Source organism: Prunus mume, linkage group LG2 (assembly GCF_029339155.1).
Source record: "Prunus mume cultivar Tortuosa linkage group LG2, ASM2933915v1, whole genome shotgun sequence".
Taxonomy (NCBI): Eukaryota; Viridiplantae; Streptophyta; class Magnoliopsida; order Rosales; family Rosaceae; genus Prunus; species Prunus mume.
The window spans coordinates 17991669-18016444 of record NC_142699.1 but is presented as its reverse complement, the minus strand read 5'-3'; the positions used below and the strand labels follow the sequence as shown (position 1 = coordinate 18016444).

The 24776-nt window shown below is 35.2% G+C and overlaps 5 protein-coding genes and 1 long non-coding RNA gene across 9 annotated transcripts; 2 read left to right on the top strand and 4 right to left on the bottom strand.

Annotated features, from left to right (window-relative positions):
* Positions 1-562: 562 nt before the first annotated feature.
* On the top strand, positions 563-1575 carry LOC148919763 (uncharacterized). The gene is made up of 2 exons (XR_016123816.1): positions 563-1200; positions 1288-1575. It is a non-coding gene; the product is annotated as an uncharacterized LOC148919763 (long non-coding RNA).
* A 2112-nt stretch (positions 1576-3687) lies between these two features.
* On the bottom strand, positions 3688-6479 carry LOC103341498 (uncharacterized). Its single transcript, XM_008245024.3, has 4 exons — positions 5534-6479; positions 5250-5341; positions 4045-4163; positions 3688-3945 (listed from the first exon to the last, which is right to left on the bottom strand). The coding sequence occupies exons 1-4, from the start codon at positions 5757-5759 to the stop codon at positions 3855-3857; spliced, it is 528 nt and encodes a 175-aa protein (XP_008243246.2). The 5' UTR covers positions 5760-6479; the 3' UTR covers positions 3688-3854.
* A 151-nt stretch (positions 6480-6630) lies between these two features.
* Positions 6631-9380, bottom strand: LOC103341499 (universal stress protein A-like protein). Its single transcript, XM_008245025.2, has 4 exons — positions 9092-9380; positions 8857-8948; positions 7125-7243; positions 6631-6914 (listed from the first exon to the last, which is right to left on the bottom strand). Exons 1-4 carry the CDS (start codon positions 9282-9284, stop codon positions 6836-6838), a joined length of 483 nt encoding a protein of 160 aa, XP_008243247.1. The 5' UTR covers positions 9285-9380; the 3' UTR covers positions 6631-6835.
* Positions 9381-9699: 319 nt separating this feature from the next.
* On the bottom strand, positions 9700-11915 carry LOC103341500 (acyl-acyl carrier protein thioesterase TE3, chloroplastic). Of its 3 annotated transcripts, none has more exons than XM_008245026.2 (5): positions 11576-11911; positions 11285-11385; positions 10522-10631; positions 10244-10339; positions 9700-10144 (listed from the first exon to the last, which is right to left on the bottom strand). In XM_008245026.2, the coding sequence occupies exons 1-5, from the start codon at positions 11776-11778 to the stop codon at positions 10025-10027; spliced, it is 630 nt and encodes a 209-aa protein (XP_008243248.2). In that variant the 5' UTR covers positions 11779-11911; the 3' UTR covers positions 9700-10024. The 3 variants fall into 3 exon arrangements, with proteins under 3 accessions (XP_008243248.2, XP_008243249.2, XP_088901211.1); XM_008245027.2 differs by having other exon boundaries at positions 11586-11726; XM_089045085.1 differs by lacking the exon at positions 10244-10339 and having other exon boundaries at positions 11576-11915.
* Positions 11916-13720: 1805 nt separating this feature from the next.
* On the bottom strand, positions 13721-15408 carry LOC103341501 (transcription factor bHLH75-like). 2 transcript variants are annotated; one of them, XM_008245032.3, is made up of 6 exons: positions 14969-15408; positions 14757-14879; positions 14525-14590; positions 14345-14413; positions 14141-14227; positions 13721-13968 (listed from the first exon to the last, which is right to left on the bottom strand). In XM_008245032.3, the coding sequence occupies exons 1-6, from the start codon at positions 15209-15211 to the stop codon at positions 13864-13866; spliced, it is 693 nt and encodes a 230-aa protein (XP_008243254.1). In that variant the 5' UTR covers positions 15212-15408; the 3' UTR covers positions 13721-13863. The 2 variants fall into 2 exon arrangements, with proteins under 2 accessions (XP_008243254.1, XP_008243253.1); XM_008245031.3 differs by having other exon boundaries at positions 14757-14882; positions 14969-15405.
* Positions 15409-19756: 4348 nt separating this feature from the next.
* Positions 19757-21291, top strand: MYB62 (myb domain protein 62). Its single transcript, XM_008245033.2, has 3 exons — positions 19757-20029; positions 20115-20244; positions 20342-21291. The coding sequence occupies exons 1-3, from the start codon at positions 19879-19881 to the stop codon at positions 20976-20978; spliced, it is 918 nt and encodes a 305-aa protein (XP_008243255.1). The 5' UTR covers positions 19757-19878; the 3' UTR covers positions 20979-21291.
* The last annotated feature ends 3485 nt before the right edge of the window (positions 21292-24776 follow it).

Here is a 24776-nt window from a genome sequence, read left to right as displayed (position 1 = left end):
TTGAGCATTCACAACAATATAAAGAAATTCCATAGAAAAAAGAAAAGGTATAAGTGTATGCAATCAAGAAAAGGCATTCTCATGAATTGACATTTCTAGATTAAATAAAATAATAAACAGACGTAAAGAACAAAAAGACCATGTAGATAAGATCATGAAATAGATTTCCATTTCAGGTTATTTATTTAAAATTTGACAAAACTAAACAAGTAGAAAATTATAAGTTTCTATATTGTCTTATTTCACAAAATTCAAACAAAGTTAATTTCTTTGAATCACATACATTTATAGCAACGCTCACACTTGCATAAGATAAAATATTAATTGGTAGCACTTATCTTGCGGTATATGATATTGGACCCCTGATATATCGATTCCATCATAACTCCTGCTTGAAAATCAGGTAAATCTCTATTCCCATAAATAAGATAAAGGGTTATTTACTGTAGGCGTCCCTGAACTTGGCCTACATTTGCAATTAAGTCTGTGAACTTTTTTTTCCGGCAATTACATCCGTTAACTCGATAAACAGTTGTAATTAGGTCCTGCCGTCCGAGTCTATCAATTTGCCAGTCAAAATGAGGGGTAAAAGCGTCATTTCGAGTCTCACCTGCATCTGCGTCACAGACCAATAGCCATCCACCTTTACTATACGTGTCATTTTCTCATTGGCCCTTCGGAAGAGCTTAACGGTGAGTCAGTGTGACTAAAATTAGAAAGTAAAAGCAAAACCCAGAAAAACTCCAACTCCTTCCTCGCGAAAAACTGCTGCCATTTCCAACCAATCAACCAATGGAGGCCCTCCGCGTAAGCCCAGCCCATTCCCCACTTCTCCGGTCATAACACCTCCAGTCTCACCTCCCTAATGGGCCCCAGAAGCTCAGCATCCGCCGTCCTATCAAGCACTTCGTTTCCACCTCCTCTGCTTCCTTCGAGACCAGAACGACGCCGTCTCCACCTCCCAACCTGGTCTCGGCAGATTCGCTCCAGTACCCGCCCGGCTTCCTTGGAGCCGTACCCGACCGTACTGCCATCGACGGAAACGACAACGGGAACATTGTCGACGCCATGGAGTACATGACGAACATACAGTCGTCGAAGGTATATGACGTGGCCATCGAATCGCCGTTAGAATTGGCCACGAAGCTGTCGGAGCGATTGGGAGTGAGAGTTTGGATGGAAAGAGAGGACTTGCAACCTGTAAGTGTTGTTCCAAGTGTTCAATTGAATAATTTGGATTGGAAAAATTGGGGATTTTCGACAGAAACTTTTTTGTTGAATTTGCAGTTTTTCTCGTTCAAGCTTCGGGGAGCTTACAACATGATGGCAACGCTTCCAAGGGAGCAACTGGATCGAGGGGTTATTTGCTCCTCAGCTGGAAACCATGCCCAAGGAGTTGCCTTGGCTGCTAAGAAGTTGAATTGCAGTGTTGTGATTGCAATGCCTGTAAGTTGTAACCACACCAGAAATTATTTATTTTTTTAATTTATTTTTTAGTGCTGTGATTGCTGGGATTGTGCCCACTTTATTTTTAATTTTAATTTTTAAGTTTATTTATTTTTTCACTTTTTTCAATTTTTTTCTTCTGACTCGAAATGGTGCTTTTACCCCTCATTTTGATAGGCAAATTGACTGACTTGGACGGTAGGACTAATTGCAACTGTTTATCGAGTTAACGGATGTAATTGTCAAAAAAAAAAGCTCACGGACTCAATTGCAAATGAAGGCCAAGTTCAAGAATGTCTACAGTAAATAACCCATAAGATAAATTTTGAACACAATTGTTACTGCAATATATATGTATAGTTATATAAAATACTCGAAAGACACCACACATAACGTAATTTGATTCATTTTCCAAAACCAAAGATAATTGATATCCAAAAATCAACAATAATATGATTAGAACATTAATATATTAACGCTATTGAAATAAAGTCAACAATTAACATATTAATAAAATAAGCTGTAGTCTACGCTTCGAAGAAAAAAACAATTAGTTATTCTAAATGAATAGCCAATGTAAAGATTCAACACAAATTAATTAAAGCTTTATTTATTTATTTATTTATTTTTAAATTTGTTTCGAAACAAAAGAAATATAATAATAAAATTTTAAATTTCATCGAAATAAACTCTCAATTACAGATATACAAGTGTGTAAAGAAAAACGTACACAACTGCAGATCACAAATTCAAATATGTAACTAAATTTATACAGAGGAATAATGTCAGAATGTTAATACTTAATAAAAATTTAGTGGAATCATATCAGAATTAAAAGGGTCACAATTTCAATGAATTAGTTTGAAATATATATGATCTTTATGATACAAGCCGGCCAAATGCGACTGTTTTTTTATATTTTTAATCAAGGGTTATAAAATGTGGTGTACTTGATTAGCTTTTGAATACTAACATTATTGAAATTTATTTTAAAACAATTTTGCAGACACTCCAAATATCTAGCTTTAAATTGATTTTGTAATTAATTGGTTGATTTTTTTTGAGTAATTAGACTTTTATTCTCTTCCAAAACATTGAGCTATAATAATAATAATAATGATACCACATAAATTAGTGTGTAGATTTTTTCTTTTCAAACACTAGCAGTAATTGCCCAAACGTTAGCAACAAATTATAAAAATTTAAAGGTACCAACAATATTTAAAGCAATTGAAATTGTATAGACAACATGAAAGCTTTAAACTACATCTATCCAAAACAAACAGTAATTTTCATTTTGAAAGTCCAATACAAGTGCAAAAGCTTCAATCAAAGAGTTAAAAGGTATTAAAGCAATAGTAATACGGAAAGAAAACAACTTTAAGTTACAAAGGTTTAATAGACATATGGTTTCACATATATAATCAAACTTATGCCATGATAAAGACGCAACCTAACAATATGATTTATTTGAAACATATGTAAGATAATACTTTGTTTACTACAATTTGAACCAAGTGGCAAGTGGTAGTCTCATCAATCAAGTATTCAATTGAGACTTCAACAATAGTACGAAAGAAAGTAGTTTTAATCTACAAAGGCTTTAGATTGTTATAAATAATATAGTTTTCCTCTTTCCATAAAGCCAAATACAAAAACCTTTATATTATAAATAACACATAAAAAAATTGAAAAACTATTAAGGTACAATGAAACTGAAGAAAAATGATATGTAAGTAAAAGCAAAATAAATTATAAGTAAGAAGGTGAACTTGGTATGTAAAGCACGTCAAAGACATTATCCTAAGGCCTTTGTAACCTCCGTACGTGTATATATTGATGATCTACAAGACTCCAAGATACAACCCTAATATACAAGGTCAAGATCCATTATAAGAACGTTCACAGATGGATATGTTTCCAAGTCACATAATCATTGACTGAAAATACTAATAGAAAGTAGAGAATATATATATATATATATATATATAAGTAGAAAAAGAGAGAATCAGATTGTGGTGATGATGATGGTATGTGATATTCTGATGGTATTGTAGTTGTTCAAATGTGAAGGTGGAGTGGCATTTTATAGGCATTCAATAACATGTTACCTTCACCATATTAAACTATAAAAATTAAGGCGTTCAATATAGAAATAAAACCTAAAAATTAAATATTTATAACTTTTATAATAAATAAAATAAAACAGCTAAAATAATTAAATAAATCCAAAACGGTTAATTTTAAAAACTTTTTTAAAATTCCAACAAAATCTAATAGAAAATGGCTTGAATATGCGCCATCGTTCACCGGATACCAGAATCATCCATATCTAAACACAATTAATATGTCACAGTACATTCTTCTTAATTATGCAATATTATTTACATCCCGAAATCTGGATCATGTCAAGCAACTTGAACTTGTGCTTTCTTCACAACCAGAACGGGGCACTTGGCATTTTGAACGCAGTAGTTGCTGACACTGCCAAGTATGGCTCTGAGTCACCACATTAAAAATCATCAGAAGACCACTCTAACTAAACAAAAGAACAAGGACATGCCCATACACACACAAACAGAAAAGAATGAAGCTAACCTTTTGATTGTTCCATGTCCACGCTCCCCTAGAATAAGCAAATTGATGTTGTGTTTTTCAACAGCACCACATATGGCTGTTTTAGGATCTCCAATCTCTGTAACTACCTTTGCCTCTACCTATTAAAAAGAAAATTACAAAACTAATATACTAATATAAGGTTATTATAAGTTTGAAGTATGTGGGGTTATAAGTTTGAATCTCGCTCACAACAAGTCACAAACATCAGAAATACTTTTGAAACAGAAGGTCTACCTATATACCCATAAGCTAATTATCATCATATCAGCTAATTAGAACAGGATTGCTACGTAATCAAGACAAATTAGCAGTTAAATACAGAGGATTTTCTTGTAAATCATTACACTAATTTCAAGAATTAACAAAGTTTTTGTCACTATCAATTAAGCGAATCTACTTTTTCTGTTTACGTCTTTTCCTATATTACATTTGTGTTTTGTCTGTTTGTAACACCTAAATGAGTAACACATGGGAGTTTGATTTGTCACTGTCAGTCAGGGAACCCAGATGGGCTAAATTGTCGCATAACAAAAATACTATGAATTTAAAGCTTAACTATTAATTTACTCCACAATTTCTAGATAATTCTCTATTTTTTTAATAGAAGATTAAGGATATCAACTTTTTTTATCGTTAAATATATGAGGGCAAAATGATCATTTTATACGTTAAAAAATATATATATATATTTTTAAACACTTAAAAAAAAATTGAAATAATCCTCTCTCTCTCGGTGGGTTGCGGGCTGGATTCTGTGGGTAGGGCTGCTTGGGGGGAGGGAAGGGATGGGTCTGGGTTTGGGGGTGGATCTCGGGGACAAGGGCTGGGCGATGGGTTTTGGCTGGGGTGGGGGTGGGTGGGGATGGGGTGGTTGTATGGTGGATCTCAAGGGTGGTTGTATGTAGAGAGAGAAAGAGAGAGAGAGTAAATGCGGGGAAGGGGGGTGGCCTGAGGTCGGTGGGGTTGCTGGAGGAGCGAGCATGGGGAGAGAGAGAGAGAGCCGGGTGAAGTGGGGTTGGCGATTGGTTTGGTTCAATGGGTCCCAATATATTTTTTTTCTCCTCTTTTTTTTCATTTTTTTTGGGGTTAATTTTCCTCTTTTTGTTCAATGTTTTCCCCAAAAAATAATTTAATAGAAAATTGGATGAAATGTTGGGATTTAGAATCAAGAGGTTTGGCCTTACCCCATAAGTGGCACATATCTGTTTAGCTTTCTCCAATAGAGCCACCGCAAACTTCCTATGATTCTCCTGGGCAGATTCAACATAACCCGGAGCTGATTTCACAACAAGAACAATTTTTGAGAAACACCCTTGTGCTCAATAAACAAAAGAAAAGTAGGCTACTAGGCACCAAAAAATAAAATTTAAAAAAAGAAAAAAAAAGAAAAAAAAAAGAAAAAAATGAAGTTGGTATTTGTTTCTCTTATGTAACATCAACAACAGTGAGAGAAATTGAAGAACTTAACTGGATGAAATAGGGTAATACATGCGAGCAACGCCGAGAGGCGCAGCGAATGTGATATTTCCGGTGGCAGGAGGCTGAGCCACGAAGATGATCAAGGGAGACTTGGTTATGGAGTCTTTGAGGTTGTCAAGAACCCACATGAGAGCATAGTGACTGCAATCGCTTTCATCAATGGCCACCATCACCTTCTTGTCAGTGCCAGTTCCGTTTTCCATTGCCTCAGCCATTGTCTTGGGTTTTACAAAACAGGGCAGATAATTTGCAGTGGTTGGAAAAAGCAGAGAGTGCTCTCTCTATTTATCAGATATTTTGGGAGTTTATGGGCTCAACAGAAGCTCTTTCTCCTGTTTTATCAAAATGGTAGTTGAAGAAAACAGGGGGCGGGCTTTCATAGGTCGTAACTGCCAGTCAAACATTAAGTCTCCACATGAAAGGAACTGGATAAGTTCGCTTTCTTCTTTTTTATTGCTCATCTTCTTTGGGTCGGTGGGTTGGTTTACTCTACTCATATAAATTCAATTTCGTGACGCCTCGTGTTTATCTTATTGGGAAATTTTCCGCGAATTTCTTTTGGGCCACTGTTATTTTCACACTCCCATCCCAGGGTTAGTATTGATTGTTTTGGTTACTTAAGATTTAAGCTACCATAATCAAAATCTAATCCATTTTGTTTTCCAGTGGGTTGGTAATCCCATCCCATCCCACTATCCCATCCTCTGTAGCAGATAATGATCTCTCACCAAATCATGGACCTTAGTTAACAATGGTTTGGGTTGTGAAGTCAACTCATGCTGTAAATTTGTCATTCATAGTTGATTCTGGAATGGTTCTTTCAACTGTTTATGCTCAAAATCCCAGAATCTTCCTTTTCTCTCAGATGTTTCATATCAAATATTTGGTTCTTACTTCTTAGTGGACAAAAACACGCAAGCGAGCCACTTCATTTGCATATGGCTAGGAGGAGGAAAAAAAAGACTCTGATATAGGTGAAGACATTAGGATTAATTGTATCAGATAACTATGTAGGAGCTGTAAATTTGAAACCTCTAAATCATCCAAACTATAGCCACTGGATCAAATCTTAAAACTGAAGCAGAATTAACTAATTTTTGCTTTATTCAATCATAGCTTTTATGTTTCGACAGGACTTTTATTTCAATCACACCAAGCAACATATGAAATGAAAAGAACAACTTTTTTCCTTCCAGGATATGCAAGTTAAAGTTGATTTAATAAAAATCACTTGTAGAAATAAACATTCCCCGGACCTGGATCGAGCATCGAGCATATAGCAGAAGAGTTTTCATTCCTGTTTCCTCACAACAAGAACAGGACACTTAGCATTGTGAACACAGTAGTTGCTTACGCTTCCCAGCAAAGCCCTGTCCCAAGTCCCCAACCCCAACATATATGAATTAGAAGAATTCCCAAATGCAACAACAATGACTTGTATTTCAGAAAGCTGAGGCACTCAAAATTGAATGACAACAGCAAAGAACACCATGGAAAAAGTATTATACCAAAGCTGCAAGTTGTTTGATCATCATCAACAAGAAATAAGGGGTAAATGTAAATGGAAAAGCAGAGCATACCTTTTTACAGCTCCCCGGCCGTGGCTGCCCAATACAAGTAACTTGATGTTGTGTTTCTCCACTGCTTCACATATTGCCTCTTTAGGATCCCCAACCTCAGTCACTGCCTCTGCAACAATCTGTATGTACCAAGAAAGACTTCCTTGTAGCTTAATTGTGATTTATGTCTAATCCATTTTAGCACCGAAAGGAAATTAAATAAAATAAAATTCAACCAGTATCTTAAGAATCAAAATAACATATTTTTACAGAATCTAGAATGAAAAATCTACTAGACATAGGCCCTGTTTGGTTCACGTAACGGATTTGATGGGAAATCACTTCCCATGTCATTTCCTAAGGAATTGGAAATGGAGATTCCTCTCCCAAGTTTGGTAATTCTGGAAAATGAATCAAGAAATACCACTTTATTTCCTTTCACATGTTTGGTTTGTATAGGAATGTAAAAAAAGTTTGTTTAATTTTTCAATTATACACATATAAAATCAAATAAAAAAAGAATGCATTGAATATATTGTAATTCTAAATTGTTAATGGGGATAATATGATCATGAAAAATGTGTATTTAATGTTGGCTCATTTTCCTAAACCTTCCCATTATGAGGAAAACAAAACCCAAAGCCCGGTTTGGTTCATGGGAAAGGAGACTTAGGGATGAAAAATCAATTGTTTTTCCATGTTTGGTAAGTCCAGATATGAGAAATGGTTGTCTGGCACATGAGGAAGTAGGGGAAAAGTGAAGCCCTTTTCTCAACTTGGGTTTTGTTTTCCCTCATCATGGGAAAGTTTGGGAAAATGAGCCAAAATTCAATGTATATTTTTCATGACCATTTTGTCCCCATGAACAATTTAGAATTACAATGTATTATTAAATGCATTTTTTTATTTGATTTAATATGGGTATAATTGAAAAATTATGTGAACTTTGTTTTCTATTCCTACTCAAAACAAACATAAGAAAGAAAACAAAGTGAAATCTTTCGGTTACTTTCCCGACATTACCAAACGTGAGAAATGAATCTTTCATTTCTCACAAGTGATTTTCCCTCAAATTCATTATGTGAACCAAACGAGACCCACGAGTGGAGGAGGACTTCACTTTCCCCCTTACTTTTTCATGTGCAAGGCAACGATTTCTCATGCCTGGACTTACCAAACATGACAAAACAATTGATTTCTCATCCCCAAGTCTTCTTTGTCATGAACCAAACGAGGCCAAAAAGTAAAAAAAAAAAAAGGAGATCTTTAGTCATATACCCATTCTTAGCACTAATAATATAAATAAATCATACACCATTTAATTTCTATAAACAAACAAACAAACAAAACTCAAAAAATGACAACTGGCCATATTGAATTTAATTTTGATTATTAAATTACTTTGATGTCTTATTGAGTATTTTGGGTTTTTTTATGAGGTTTTGAGGTTTGACTTGTTTTAAGAAATCAGTTGCAGTTTTGTAATTTATAAGAAGTTAAAAGGCTCTTTGTTATGTTGATTTCTATAAACAAGAAGTTAAAATGCTCTTTGTTATGACAGTTTTGTAATTTCTATAAACAAACAAAAAAAACTCATAAAAAGTTAAAATGCTCTTTATTATATTGTAAATACTAAATAGACTTTGGGTGTGTTTCTAAAGTCCATTGCATATATATATTTTTTATAATTTAGACCCCTATATTGAATTTAATAATGAATCTCCCAAAAATAAAAAGAGTTAAGAAACTGTACCCCATGGTTGGCGCAGATGCCTTTAGCTTTGTCTAATAAAGCCAATGCGAACTTCTTGTGGTTTGCTAGGATGGATTCTATCAACTCAGGAGCTGCATAATTCATAGAGAAAGAAAATTAGAAATCGACAGACAGGTGTCTAGCGTATAATTGTAACTCAAGTTGAATAATTACTGAGAAATTATTTGATAAAAGTATTTGATTGAAGCTGAAACAGGGAGATTAGAGGCCGTACGGGCAGCACCCAAACTGGAAGCATAAGTGTAAGCAAAATCACTGTTGGTGGGCTGCGCAGTGAACACAAGAAGCTCAGAATTGCGTATGGTGTCGGCCAGGTTTTCAAGCGCCCAAGTAAGCGAGTAGTGACTAGACTCGCTCTCATCAATTGCCACCATCACCTTCTTCTTCTCCTTCTTTTCCTGCTCCATCTCTCTCTCTCTCTCTCTCTCTCTCTCTCTCTATATATATATATATATATATATTTATTATTATTATTTTTTCTTTGTAGGCAAAGCAGAGCACGTCTTGCTGTGCATGCCTTCTTCGTGGCCATTTAAGGACGACTTATCTTCTCTATGTGCCAACTCCTAAAGTCCTAACTAACAATCAAACTACAACGAGGCACACGTGTTGTCGTACTAATCTAACTTTTTTGGTGCCGCTTGCCCCAAAACAATTTTCATCAATATTGCTTGATGTTCCGTGTTTGGTGGGATTTTTTGCGAAGCTCATCAAGATGCTTGAACAACCACCACATAATACGATCCTTTCTGCTCAGACAACAAGAAGTGATTAATCATAAGCCAGGGTTTAATCATTCAATTAAATTCGACGCTATCATAGTTACCTTTCAATTAAAATCATAAGCCAATCATGAATCTTATAAATACCTCATCTCACATACATTCCCTACTTTTCTCTTAAACTGGAAATTGTTAAGTGGTTGCTTGTTTGCGTCCTACAGATTATGACCGGACAAGTTTGATGAATTCTATAAAAGTACTTGTTTACATCTTTGACATTAATAAAAACTTTGTTAAGGTGTAATTTGTGACTGAAATCTCTTCTTCCTCCTCCATGTCCCTGGTGCAAGCGGGAAAAAGATATATATATCCAACTGGAGCTGTAGTAATGGAATCTTTCCCACCAACTCCATGTTGCAGGAAAATCAGTTAGACTCCTCGTGACGAAGAAATCGAACAAATTTAGATTTCACCTCCGGTGGGATACGGACAGGGCGATAGCTTTTGTCAAGCCACACTGCTGTGGCCTTTGCTTCCAATATAGGCTGTTCAGAGAGTATTATGAGAGAGAGGATCACTCTGCGTCAAGACAACTCCTTAATAATGAATGGAGTGCAAATTTTTAGGACTGACAAATAACAAACCTCTTGATTTGGCAGCTTGAAAATAAAGTGATCAAAGTACAAGCGAGCGGCTGAGGAACCAGAGAGCCTGACCTTTATTACAAACTTGTCTCCACTCTAGTAGCGCAGACCATGTTAACAGAAACAAGGATGGTTTTCACCATCAGTGGTACAACAATCATGCATACTGGAGTAGAATAAGATTATTTTTTTTCAACATTCTGATTTGTGTGATGGCATATGCTGAATGAAAAAATGCTTGAAACTTAAGAGATCCAAATGTAAATATGGAGACATACTCGGAGTGGCGCAAGGAATTTGAGTGACAATTCTGACAATGCTAATGCGTCACCAGTGCGGGCAACTGCATCAGCGCTGATGCCAACCCTTTCCAGAAGTTCATGACGACCTGATCAAAATATTGAAGCAACAACATCTCAGTTAGTTTGATGGAGTTGTAAAGATTGAAAAGCTGCGATCTTTTTAACTCTAACTCATTGCAGGTTTCATGTATAATAACACCATGGATTCATTTCCCATGAGAAAATCCTATCACCTCTGCAGTAACATGATCTTTCGAAGCAGGAATTGATTGGAAGAAGCCCAAGTAACATCATTTATGAATAGCTGATGTATGAAAAGGAAAGAAAATGTTCAAACATCATTTATGAAGGATTACTGAACAAAAAATTCCAATCTAAATGCAGTATCAATATAACTATTGAAATAATGTAATCAAAGTGAGTGATTAAGCATTCCATCAAATTTGTAAAAAAATTGGGCATCCTTACTACAAAACCCTGATGCAGGCAACACCAGATGGAAGTGTTAGCATGAACTGAAAGCCACAGTCGCATATAGGTTGGGTTGGGTGCGACATTTAAATCTAGTCATGAAATGAAATTTTGGATGAGCCAATACATTTGAGGACCTTAGAATTTAGTACAATCAAAGCCTACAAGTAAGCTTGCATCATAAACTCTGTTGAAATTCAAGGCCTTTCAGATTGTACAAATGTTTAACCATATATAATTCAGACAAGAATAAAAGCAGCAGTCTTACCATGCTGGCAGTAACTTGCATAAACAGCATTGTTAACGACGCCATATTGATCAAGTTCATAATCGCGGACTTTGAGCTCAACATCAAGAAACTCACTCATTCTGCAAGGTGCAAAAAGGAGAAGGCTTTACTTTACATATTAAAATTGTTTCAGACACCGGAACCCAACACCTAAAATTCCTTCTTCAACAAAACCATGAATTTTCATATAACAATTGCAATGGGGATATAACGATTCATGAAGAGGACCAAAATTGACCAAGAAATTGAATGTAGTAAGCAAGTAAGTACCCTTTTCCACCTTTGAAATCGAATGCGAAGGTGGTACAGCTCCTAACGGTGGGGAGTGATCGGAGACGTGGCCGGGTCGTCGGAAAAGAAATTGACGGACGGTGGAGATGGAGCGACGTACGGGTGACACGTGAGGATGGGAGGGTCACGTGAGTGCGGTCGGCAACTGAAGATGCACGCAGGCTCTGCAACTGCAACAACATCCCTGCTGAGTGCTGAGAGACCAGAGACCAGACACGGAGGAGTCAGTCAGGGTAGTTGGGGATTTTGGGAGTTTTTGTTGGAATTAGCGGGGGCGTTAGAACCGAAGCCGAAACCATGAATTTTTTAATGAGTGGATTAATTAAAGTTATTGGCTTAAAATCTAATGATAATTTTTTTTTTTTGGATACTTTATAGTTTTTCTAGAAATAAAATATTTATTAAAACATATAAACCACTGCTATTTATAGCTTTATTGAATAATTTCTAATAAGCTTTAACATAAAATAAATACATGTGAAATGCCCTAAAAACACACATCGTATCAAAATAAAAATATATTCAATAACATAATTGAAATTGTACATATTCAAGTTGTGCCCTTTGAGAAGATTGAAATCTTTTTTTTCTAATAAGGATATTATCGTTTTTTCTCAAGAATATTTAACATATCCATAAACATATCGTATAAATATCGATAATATCGAAAAATATCGATGTCTATAATTTCGCTTACACTTCAAAGATATTTTGTCAAAATATCGCTATAATATCGAAAATATCAATGTAATGAAAAAAAAAACACAAAGCACGCATGCAAATGAGATTCAAACCCTTGCCATTTCACTCCTCTAACACCTTAACTACCATGTTGCTTATGTTTTTGTGATAATATGCAAATGAGAACTTTATATGGTACTAAGTCACTCACGTATCTTACCATGTAATGTATAAAGTGTAAAATATTATAGTAAATCATTATATATAAAATGATTATGGTGTGTTTAATCTTCTTTAATTAATTATTACATATTTTGTACACTCACAATATTTGTCAGCACACTATATAATCAACTTAAATAAGTAAAACCCATTATGCAATACATTTCTTTCTAATTTTTTGTGATAAACTAATAGATAATTGATTAAATAAACATCCTCCAAAGTTTTTTATTTTTATTTTTTTAAAGTTTTTCTTACAACTTTCGTGATTTTTATTCAATTTTTATCGATATCGATAATATTCCGATATTTCCATTGAAATTTCCTTATTTTGGGACTACCGATATTTCCGATATAATCGATATTTTAGACTTTGGTTAGAACCCATGCAATTCACACACACGAGACACGAGAAAAGACACAAAATTCGAAGAAGAAAAATGGAAAACAAAAACAATATGGAAGGGCTTATTGGGCCAGAATCCTTTTGGTGAAACTTGGGTTGGGTGCGTATTTGAGATTGGATCTAAATCCTAGTCTTAGTTAAACTCTTTGATCTTTTTGAGACCAAATGCAACCAAATGGTCTTCATTTTTAAATTATTCATTATGTATAATATTTTTTGAGGTACATATGCCTAATCAATTTGTCCCACCCAGCTCAACTTAGCTGAGGGTCACTGAACCTGGCCATTCAGGCATTGAGCGTTGTAGGTGTAAAAGGGGGTATTGTCCCCCTACCCTCCAGGAAAAGGTCATACGTACCTACAATACGACCCCAACAATCTATAAGTTTAGATATTGGGCCTAGCTCTTGTTTAATATAGTGATCAAGGAGGGACCCATGGCTAATGGTTCTCTCTCTCTCTCTCTGAGCACTTCCAAGTCTTATTGAGCTCAGTGTCCTTAATTATAAGGGCTAAGGAAACCCACATAACAGATATATCACTATAGTCCCTCCAACCCCTTTTTTTGTTTTTTTTTGTCAAATCCTCCAACCCTTATGAAGGATGCAATGTACCTGTACTCTTGATTCAATTAATTTAATATAATTATGAGAAGAAACTAATTAATATGCTCAATCTTTTGATGATCATTAATTAGTAATGGTGATACTACTGATACAAGTTACAGCAGTAGAAATACAATCCTCTGTTAATATTACTGCAGCTATAATTAATTAATTATAATACAATAATAGTATAAGAATCCTATGCAAGCAACTATGCGCAAGAAAAGAGAAGAGAGTATTTTATTATAATGGGATGAGGAGAAGATGAGAGATGGCATTGATCTTGTGTTTGATTGTGGCTATAGCCTATAGGATAGGAGCATGGGATGTGAATATTGAAGTCTCTCATCAACTCAAATAGGCCATGTTGAGTTGTTGTTGTAATTAGAAAGCCCTCCTCCATACCCTTCTGATCTTACCATCTCTTCTTGTACCTCCCCATATGCATTATTTGTCCCCTGCAACATCATTAGCCATTCCATATTGCTCGCCTTTATCAGTTTCAACTTCAACATACCCATTCGTTCATTCATCACACAGTATATTTATATCATAATTATAAGACAACATATGAATAATCATTATCTAATTACTTTTAAAGATGAAAAGCAAAACAGTGAAAATTCATACCTGTTGCTGCATTGTGTCCAGAGCATCCACACCTGGTGAATTGAAATCGTAATACACGCTTGCTGCAGAAAGCTTCATAGAGAGAAACTTGGAAACAGCAAAACAAATATATCATTGGACATGAATCATGATAATTATTATTTATGAGAAATCTCCATCATATATCATATGGTATATATATATATATATATATAAATGGCTCACCTCAATCTGATTTTGCAGTGACTGAACGTAACTGATAACCACATCCAGCATTACTGCCATTCCCATAGTCTGCAAATTAAATTAACCATACAAAAACAATATAATGATTGACTGCTCTTAAAACAATAATTCATCACTTTGCTTTGTAGTTCAAGGCAAGAACATTATCACTTCACCTACCTTGTAGCATCCCGGGACAAGATTTTGCAGGCATCTCAGCCTCTCATTTATCTTCTCTCTTCTTACCTACCATGTTGAACAATTTGCTTCAAATTTTGGATTTGAAAATTCACAAGACAAGTACTTCTAAAGCACAAATTCTATCGATCATGTAACAGGATTGTTTTCATCTGCTCATGACCACATAGCTAGCTAGTAGAATTGAAAGAATTTAAATATATATACACAATACCCTTTCTGCCAAACTGTGGCTATCAGTAGCTTGGCCTCTCTTAGCTCTCACATGGATGACTTCTTTTAGTTTCTCCCCATCTTTGTCAATATTGTTTCTCTTTCTCTTTCTTCCTCCTAAGGGCTGCTAATATTTACCAAACGAAAACAAATTCAGAAAATCAATCTAGCTTCCTATAAACCAGAGAGATAACAAGACAAGAGCAACATTACCTTTCCCTTTTCGCTTTCTTGGGCAAAATCTCCAGTCAGAGATGTGGAATGAGCAACTAAGACATCGTGATTTGGATCATCAGAATGGGAAAAGCTTTGAATATTGTCTTGAATGAAGTTCAGAGGGAGCTGGTTAGTTTGTCGCTGATGATCACTAAAACTCATGCCATTGGAGAGAGCCATGATTTCATGATGATTGGCGCTCAGATTCTCCAACTCACAAAGATTGTCTATGAGTTCCATGCTTCAACTTCCAGTCGTCTTCAGAGAAATTTGAGGTTTTGCATGCCTTTAGTAAACTTATCTACCTAGGCAAATGAGAGACAGATCGAGTTTATAGAAATTGAAGTACAAGAGCAGAATAATTATACGTACAGATTTTCATTTCAGTTATAAGTTGACTTTGTATCCTCTGATCTTTCTCTGTTTTTATTTTTATTTTTTTGGTTTGTAAATATCCTCATTCAGTCGATATATCGACCTGGTACGTGGGACCATGCACCAGTTTTGAGGGTGAATTATGCAAAATTTGGTATTTAATTTGGTGTGATTAATTATCTTTATTTTTTGTTTTGTTTAGTTTTTGGTTTTTGGTTTTTGATGGGAACATATATCTTCCTTTATGGATAATGATGATCTTACCACAAATCGCATACATAGGCTTTTCACTTCAACACCCTTCAATCAAAGCTTGTAAAACCAAATATAAAGATTGACCTTAATTGGTGTGCTCACAATCTAAACTACCCATGAAAATGTTGACTCTAAACTTTCTAAATGTGGAGCCTTGATTTCTCTATTCCAAATGCACGTTGAAATCCCATACCGACCTATATTCACAACCCCCATCCCCCTCAAAACCCCAAATTGGGCATTCTGATGTGCCATGCATGCTTTGCTTGGCAAGTTGGCTTTTTTTGCGCCTCTTGAAACTGTTTCTTTTTCAAAACCTAGAATATGTAGCATCTTAGAGTACAAATTAAGTACCGTTTATGTGTTGATCTTCAGCATAATAAGTCTTTGATTCTTATGCCCTTGTAGTATTATTGTGGTAGCTGCCTGCCTGATTTTGAATTAGGTTAGGATGTATTCTAGCTATGCCAAATTATATACCCTTTAATGCTTGGAACCAGAATGTGGTTATGGTTTACAGATTTAATGGTATCTTTGCCATATAAGGTGAAATGAGACTGTCACCATCCTCATCCAAATTATTTTGAAGGTGCATCACAAATGGGCTGTTACCGACTTTAAGTACTTGTTTAGTCCTTGATTCATATAATTAAATATTTTCAATTCAGAGAGATGGGAAAAGATTAATGTTGGAACTTGTTGAAAGCTCGAACAGTTGTTATATTCTCATAAGACCTATACTTAATTTATCCAATGCAATTAGGTGTACATAAACCAGTTTAGTATTGTTGCGTTGCGTATATACGTGAAGTCTGCTTTTGTCCCATTCCTACGTGCGAATGCTTCTAAAACAATACATTTTGCTCTTAAGAAACGCACACTTCAATTTTGGTAGCCCAAATTGGTAGGCAGGTAGTGTTTTAGGGTTCTCCTTCGGTCACAAAATTAAAATTTATAATCAAATATTCATCTCAGCAGCAGCCTACATGATGTACAGATAGATCGATCGTGACAAAACCTGGGGTTTAGTCAGTGGGGTATAGCTTAGTTGGTCGAAAGTTCTAAGCACCGAATAAATATTTGTGTAAATTCCCCTCCCACAATTGCTTGTACTAAAGAAAAAAAAAACTTGGGTTTAATTCAAGAATGAGATAAAGGTCATCATAATGGATTTGGTCACCTATGTTATTGAATTCCTTGGTGGTAAAAAGTGTAGGCTTGAGTTCGGGTCTAATGAGAATGGGCTAGCAAGATGTTTTCAGCCCAATACCTAAAGCCACTCTTACAACGGCCCAATAACACACAGTGTGTACATTACTACAACCGCCAACAGGCTCAAACATTAGCACAGTCCAAATGGCAGGCCCAAATATTTATATGCTTTTTGGAATGCATGAGCTGAGATGAGAGTCTAATTGAAGTGACTCAATGATGGTGGCGGTGAAGTCAAAATTGGACTTACGATGCTGAATTCTGTTTTTCGATCATATATTCCATACTAGTTCAGCAGATGATGAGGTCAGGGATTTGTTCCAAAAGTGCAAAGCTACACGCCAAAACACATGATCAACTTCAGCAGCATCATATACCACATCGAAATTCTTCATATAGCCTAGCCTTAGCCTAAACTTATAGTTCAAGAGCCCTAAAGTATTTTTCTTCAAAATTATTGGTAAAAGGAACTTAATTTTTATTCTAATCGCATCCACTCTTTTGTTTGCTATTTATTCAGGCTGTGAAAAGATATGATCAAATCAAACGGCATTATCCAGTTGTCCAATAAATCCATCAATTCATCGAATGACTATTAAGAATATAGTCTCCTTTCATTTTGAGATGATGCTTTCATTGAACTTGGACGAAACAAAAGAATTTGGAGTTAGCCTTTATATTAGGTGTATGCTCTGTGTGATCAGTTGTTGTCAGCCTCAACTCAACCTGGTTCCTAATTATGAGGCAACCCGGTTCCTAATTTCTTCTTGGTTAATTATGAGGCAACCGGGTTCCAATTTCTTCCTGGTTTATACATTGCACTTGGATAATGGACAAAATTAAAAGGACATTGGTGCAACTACAATGCTGGACAAAGCAAAACTAGAGCCACTAAAAACACTTGAAAACGTTGTTGGGGTGGGGATCAAAATCAACATTGTTGTTGAACAAAAATGAAGCATTCATTCTGCAGATTAACATAATCAAGCGCAAATGATTAGCACCCCACTACATAAACACGCGTGCCTCCATTCCATTGGATCATTGATGGCCATTGTCGTTTACGTTCAGTTCAAAATTTCATTCTAGCTAGCTAGCTGCACACACAACACAATAACAATAATTGCATGAAATTTTTCGTGTGGAAAAATGGAAAAAGAGGTATCTGATGCTTCTGTCCTGTGAGTCTACCTATCCCATATCAGTTCACATGATGATGAGCAGGAGGAGTCTTCAAAGTCGTTTAGATGTTTCAAAAATAGGTAATCTATCTCCGTTGATACAGCCATTGACTCAAATATGGAAACCTTTATCTTCCAATAATTGATTCTCACTGCCTTTGAATCTATGCAATCCTTTAAGCAATTCCTGGTCCCCAACCCAACGCCCCACCACCCTTGGCCACTTCCCACTTTCAAACCTTTTCCTTCTCACGCTTGATTCTTCTTAGTTTAGTAATTAGTACCCTCTTTCCCTAGAATCTAACTCACTTTGGTTAGAGAGCCAGGGAAATTCTAGTTTCATAACCATAATTAGTACAAGTTTAATAATAGTAATACTAGGTATATTATTATTAACCTCTGTTCTGTTGTTAATCATTTATCCACCTCCTAAATGTATTTGGAAATTGGCAAGGATTTTGGGAGAAACTAGAAAATAGAAAGAAACACAGTTACTTACTGTGCTTGGGTTAAGCATCGTTATAGTCCAACCACTGTCAACATCTGACAAAATTTGAAACATGCTTCAATGCCACCCAACTCAGAATAAACCCCCATCATTCCACATTTAGTCTTGTAGTTTTTGTAGTTTTGTGGAGTATAATATATTTTGTCCAGTCAAGCACGTTTCTTGCACAATTAGGGGATCTAGATGGACAAGGATAGAAATGGAAGGTAGCATTCCCCCTAAAGAAATACCTACATTTTATTTCCAAGAACAAACTCTCATCTGTCTTCTTTTTCTTTAGACCTTTTTCAAATCTATCCAACAGTACACGAAATTATTATTATTGTTTTATAATATATAGTCCCTTTATATTGAGGGATTTTTCAAATAATTTTATTTTAGGAACACTCTTTAGGGTTCTCTACTAATTTTTTTTCAACAATCCAAACGATCTATTTTTTAAGTCTACATTCATAAATCATCATTGCAAAAAAAAAAAAAAAAGAAGACAAATTGGAAATCTTTTTTACATCCAAGAACAATGAACACGATGCTTCAAGAAAGTACTACAATTTCAATAACTCAATTGAGTGGTCAAATGATATCGGATTCAAGTGATCTTTTGTAGAGATGATCTTTGAATAATTATATAAAAAAATAGATAGTTTGAATTAGCGAAATACAATGCCGAGTGGACTCTACAAGGGTGTCTCTTAAATAAAGCACTTATGTGAATAATGTTCAAATACATTAATTTTTTTTCTTTTGATACAAGCGATATTGGGAAAGGAGGATTTTCTCACACATACACTGCCAAAATGTTATAAAATTTCGAATATGAGACTATTAATATGCAAGTTGAAAGACCATTTTCAACACTACACCCTTTGTTCAAACACATAAATTTCAAGTATCTTTTTATAAAAAAAAAACATAAAAGAGCCCTTTGAGTTCTGACCAAAAAAAAAGAAAAAGAGCTCCCTTTGAGTTGTCCAATTTCTGTCGTTATGTACACTTGGCTAAGGGATGACTCGAATATGATTTATTGTGTTGTGGCCCAACTCTGGTTAGCTGCTCTGGCTTTGCCACCTCTGCAAGGCAATAATTCGTAGCCCTATTGAACTACACAACCAACCCTATTTCAGAAAGAAAATAAAAATTCTATTTTGGTCAGTTTAGAAAGCCAAAAGCAATTGGACGAACTCTTTTTGGGTTTTTACTTTTCTAGATTTGAAGTTGCAATTATTTCAACTTTGTTGCGCTCTATAAATCTTTGGCTTTGATTGGCTTTACTTTCATTCCTCTTTCTCAAAACAACCAAGCTTGTGAAAAAAACTCCCAGTCTCTCCCCCACACAAGTATACACACGAAATATAGCAGAGCAGAGCAGAGCAGCTATGGCTGCTGTCACAAAGAGGGCATGCAATCCTAATGAAGAGGAGATTGATCTAAGACGAGGGCCATGGACACTTGAAGAAGACACTCTGCTTATACATTACATTGCTAGTCACGGGGAAGGCCATTGGAATTCGTTAGCAAAATGTGCAGGTAAGTTCAGCCCTTCTCATGACATCACAACCTTTTGCTTATGGCCTCCATTTCATTTCTTGATTGTCATTCAACTTTTTTTCAGGATTGAAGAGGACTGGAAAAAGCTGCAGATTGAGATGGCTAAACTATTTAAAACCTGACATTAAGCGTGGCAACCTCACTCCACAAGAACAACTCATGATCCTTGAACTCCATTCCAAGTGGGGTAACAGGTCATTATCTATATTCAAGCTTAATCATTCAGTAAAGTTTATAACTATTATGTTAAATCATAATTAACTCTGTGTTCTTATATTTTTCAAATTTCAGGTGGTCTAAAATTGCACAGCATTTGCCAGGAAGAACAGACAATGAGATAAAGAACTATTGGAGAACAAGGGTCCAAAAACAAGCACGTCAGCTCAATATCGAGTCCAACAGCAAGAGGTTCCTTGACGCGGTTCGATGTTTCTGGATGCCAACGTTGCTTCAAAAGATGGAGCAATCTTCTTCTTCTTACTTGCCAACAACCTTGAGTTCTCAGAACTCTGCATCTCCTTCTCTGTCACCTAATTGCTCTGCTCCTTCTATTTCGCTCTCAACTTCTCCACCAAGCAAGGTTTCACAAATATTTGAGCATCCCATTAATGGAAATTCCAGTTCTGTCAGAAGCCCAAGTATCTTTTCCTCAGATTCTTTGATTTCCCAGCTGCCTCAAACTTCAGAACGCCTAACAAGTCCAACTCATGCTTTTGACCACACCGTCTACAGCAGCAGCCCAGCTTTAAATGACTGTTACTATGTGGACACCAGCAGTGGCTATGCCTATGACATGGAGGGTCTCAACCTGGACCCTGCTTCAGCAATTTGCGATTTTAACAATCAACAGTTTGATTGCCAGATGACAGCAGGTGATTGGATGTTGGACAACATGACTGACACTTTATGGAACATGGAGGGGATGTGACAATTTAGAAAGTTAGGAAAGATGAGATCGGGGCATCATCAAGCTGGATGGTCTTTGAAATTGAGAGAACAGTAGAATAAGTAGAGATTGTTGTTGGGATTCATATTGCATTTGTCGACGACAGGGACTTATTGTTTTTGTTAATAGCTTAAGTATTCATAGACAAAGCAAAGCAGTGACTTATTGCTTATTGCTTTTGGTACACCGGATTAGACTCCGGTCCAGATATGAGAAAATAGTACATGTTGTTTGTTTGGTGTCAACTTGTATTATTTAATTACTTGACTATGCTAAATAGATTGAGCTTTTAATACTATTTTTACCTTACTAACTAATACAACCACAAACCCTAATTTAGATAATACACGTTCAACTTGTCTATCTTCCTCTAGCTTCATTTTTTTTTTCTTCTGTTTTCTTTTGTTATTAATTTTGGTTAATGGGTTGATCCGATTGATCTTGATGAAAGAATTGTGTTTAGATCATATATGTTGGGTTGATTTTATTGGATTTTGTTGCTTGTTCGATGTAAGTCCCAATCTTTTTGAATGTATTGAATATGTTATTGGATGCGTTTTTCTTTGAATTTTTTTTTGTGTGCTTTTAATTGCAATATGGGAGTAACCGTTCAGATTTATTTGTTCTTTATTTGAAAAATCGTAAATTGACCTTGTTCTTTTGAGTGTTGCGTAATTTTGTATTTGTTTAATTTTATGATCTGGGTTTATCATCTTTTCTTTTGGTGTTTGAATGATCTATGAAGCTTTTAGTTGCTCATGCACTGCTGAATTTCGACTCAAATCTAGATTTGGACTTGGTTTTCGTTATTTTTCTTCACATAACATGATATTGCCTTTTACATCAGGACTTTCGGTTTATAAGGCTGTTCTTTGGTGGAAGGCATGGATGTTGAAGTTGTGGGATTTGAGGCGGTCCAAGTACCAGTGGGGGCTATGACTCTGAAGGAGGGAATTCTGCCATGTAAAATGGGAAATTGGATCAAGGGAATGATCCCATAAATTATCGAAGAACTTTAAAAAAATAGTTTGATATACTGTTATCTATCGGAGCATCAAACACAGCATAACATAGTCAAATTATTTATCTGAAACAATATCAAACGTCTTATAATATTATGGATAAATATTCAGTACTCTCCGGAATAGATTATTACTATCCGACATAAATATTCAGTACTTTCCAGAATATGATTTTTAAGTAACCAATAAAAGTCTGGTGGTATTCAATTATGATTTTTAAACAATCAATACAAGTCCGGTGGTATTCAATTAGGACTTTTAAAAGATAAGAAAAAGTATTGTGGTATTCAAAAAAATTTAATGATTTTAATGTATTTCATTAAATAGTGTATTGTGTGAAACTTTTGAATGTGTGATATAAATACCAAATCACATAATAAATCCCACCTATGCCTAATTCTCATATATGTTCTCATACTCTTTTTTTTCCCACTATTTTTTCATGCTTTCTACTATACAAAAAAAAAAAATTAATAATAATAATAATAATAACTTTTCATAAGAGAGACAATAAAGAAACATTAACAAGAGAGAAGATATTGCCTCTTCTGGGAGTTAATGGGCATTTTCCAATGACTCTTCTTTCCTTGTAGACAAGCTTCTTTGGAGCAACATTATGTGTTCAGTATTTTTTTCAGAATCTCCTACTCTTTAGGGATGAAAATATCAAAAGCACATATGTTAAGAAGTCATCAAATAACATTAATCTAAACTTATGAACTATTACAAAGTCTGAACCGATGAAACAAATAGTTGTCAAAGTGATTTTTCAAGAGCAGTGGGTGTAAAGGCACAATTACTTGGGTGGCACTCTGGACCACTTCACATAGTCGTGATGATTTTCTATCTACATTCTTGATTCAGTCCTAACTTGCTCTTATGCCGCAATCATGATATTTCCTTGTATATAGTGTAATGGTATATGCCTTCAGGTTATGTATTTATGTGAATATAGTTCAAGCTTGTATAGAAATATAAGTAAAATCCAAAGTGAATTAAAATAATAAGTAAAATTATGTAATTGCAATAAATTAAAATTGTAAGTAAAGTTATGTAATTACAAATCCGGCTGAAATTCATTATATTAAAATTATATAATTAAAATCTATTAAAATCTCAATTGAATACCCTTCCTAAAATCTCAATTCTGTGTTGAAGAGAAGAAGTGCAGTGTTTATGGATAGTCAGAGACATTATGAATTAATTGTAGCTTCAACAATGATTGTTCTGTTGTTAGCAACGCAGTCTGTGATTTGAAACAAAATTAAACTGCATGATTAAGATGCTGTTTGACGTTGCATTAAGTGTGCAGTCAATCCAAGAAATTGAAGTGACAACTCAAACTCAAAAGCAACAAAAGTGGAGTCACATCTTAATTGTGGATATGGATATCCGACACATACACCACACACCTCGTTTACATTTTCTTTTTTTCTTCTTCTTCTTATTTTATGATATCGCAATGAAAATGCTGTAAAAAAGGGCAGGGCCCTGATCAAAAAATTAGAAGAAGAATGCTTCGAGTATGCCAAAATGAACTAGAAGGATGCAGATAAAACCTGGAGACAAATGAATTTAGAGAGAGAGAGAGAGAGAGAGAGAGAGAGAGAGAGAGTTTGTTGTCTAGTTGGAAAACGTTGTCATTGACGTGACAGTTGAGAATGGCTACCTTAAGAGGAAAACAAAAATGTTTGATTATGAAAAACTGTATCAAACAAGCAGCGACGTCGGCAAACAGAAACAGAGGAAGAAAAATAATGCAGAATCTACAGTAAGGTTGAAAAATATAACCCATTTTTAACTAGGCTTGAAAGGGGCTTTTCTATTTCTACTACAAGTCATGTACAGAATAAATTATGATAATGTTCTTGATGGAATGATCATGGAATGGAACCAACCATATGATTACATATTCTTGTTTATTTTTACAACCTTCAGTCAACAACAATTTGATTCTATATAACACGGGTCATTGGTAAGCTAAGCTATATAAAAACTAGGGAAGCTGTTAGCTAGACTGGTAGGGTATGGATCTTTTCTAGTGGGTGATGATGAGTATCTAATTCTTGGATGTTTTTCACGGTAAAGTTTGTGTGAAATGTAAATGTGGGTGAGAGAGAAAGAGAGAGAGAGAGAGAGAGGACAAATAGTAGTGAGATGAGAGGGTTATCTTTTTAAAAAGAGGCAGCAGAGCAGAGCAGAGCATGTGACCCAAAATGGTGGCTAAATTTTCATGTGAGGCTCTCCTGGATGGAACGGAACCTTAGATTTAGAATGGATGATGGGAAAACAGAATATGGTTGTCACTTTTATTCTTTCAATTTCAAATCTCGATCAAATCATATCAATCTTTCGCTTTCACAAGTAAGCGTGAACAGACCAAACTCTTTCCTATTAGCCCACCTCACCTCACCTCATTTTTGCACCTTTTACTTTTCTTCTTACTCGTCTTGTGTTCAATGTGTGAGCGTCAATAAGACTCAACATTCAACAATACTTTTTTATTGCCTCTTTTAATCAAGTTTAAGGGCACCCCACCCCACTAATCAATCACTAACTAGAAAGAGCCGACACTTGTGGTTTCCCTTTTTTAGCACAAAATCAATAGCTTTGTTTGCTCGTGGAATTAGGAAGTTGTTTGTTTAGCAGTTTCATGGCCCTGGCTAACACGCATGTCTTAAAATCCTTTCATTTCATATGGTCAAGGTTGATATTCTTGTCCATTCAACATTCACAATAATATGTGGTTGTCAACAGT

Bases quoted from the DNA above. Each gene is read 5' to 3' on its own strand.
- LOC103341498 (XM_008245024.3), bottom strand. From the start codon at position 5,759: ATGGCTGAGGCAATGGAAAACGGAACTGGCACTGACAAGAAGGTGATG. The intron at 5,342-5,533 runs GTTAAGTTCTTC...TTGTGAAATCAG, and splicing joins GTATTACCCTATTTCATCCA to CTCCGGGTTATGTTGAATCT. The intron at 3,946-4,044 runs GTTAGCTTCATT...GTGGTGACTCAG, and splicing joins GGACATGGAACAATCAAAAG to AGCCATACTTGGCAGTGTCA.
- LOC103341499 (XM_008245025.2), bottom strand. From the start codon at position 9,284: ATGGAGCAGGAAAAGAAGGAGAAGAAGAAGGTGATGGTGGCAATTGAT. The intron at 7,244-8,856 runs GTACAGTTTCTT...TGGTACATACAG, and splicing joins GCATCTGCGCCAACCATGGG to ATTGTTGCAGAGGCAGTGAC. The intron at 6,915-7,124 runs GTATGCTCTGCT...GACTTGGGACAG, and splicing joins GGCCGGGGAGCTGTAAAAAG to GGCTTTGCTGGGAAGCGTAA.
- LOC103341500 (XM_008245026.2), bottom strand. From the start codon at position 11,778: ATGTTGTTGCAGTTGCAGAGCCTGCGTGCATCTTCAGTTGCCGACCGC. The intron at 11,386-11,575 runs GTACTTACTTGC...TGCACCTTGCAG, and splicing joins GATTTCAAAGGTGGAAAAGG to AATGAGTGAGTTTCTTGATG. The intron at 10,632-11,284 runs GTAAGACTGCTG...TATTTTGATCAG, and splicing joins TGCAAGTTACTGCCAGCATG to GTCGTCATGAACTTCTGGAA.
- LOC103341501 (XM_008245031.3), bottom strand. From the start codon at position 15,211: ATGGAACTCATAGACAATCTTTGTGAGTTGGAGAATCTGAGCGCCAAT. The intron at 14,883-14,968 runs GTAATGTTGCTC...GGTAAATATTAG, and splicing joins AAGAAAGCGAAAAGGGAAAG to CAGCCCTTAGGAGGAAGAAA. The intron at 13,969-14,140 runs GTATGAATTTTC...ATGATGTTGCAG, and splicing joins TGGACACAATGCAGCAACAG to GGGACAAATAATGCATATGG.
- MYB62 (XM_008245033.2), top strand. From the start codon at position 19,879: ATGGCTGCTGTCACAAAGAGGGCATGCAATCCTAATGAAGAGGAGATT. The intron at 20,030-20,114 runs GTAAGTTCAGCC...ACTTTTTTTCAG, and splicing joins TTCGTTAGCAAAATGTGCAG to GATTGAAGAGGACTGGAAAA. The intron at 20,245-20,341 runs GTCATTATCTAT...TTCAAATTTCAG, and splicing joins CATTCCAAGTGGGGTAACAG to GTGGTCTAAAATTGCACAGC.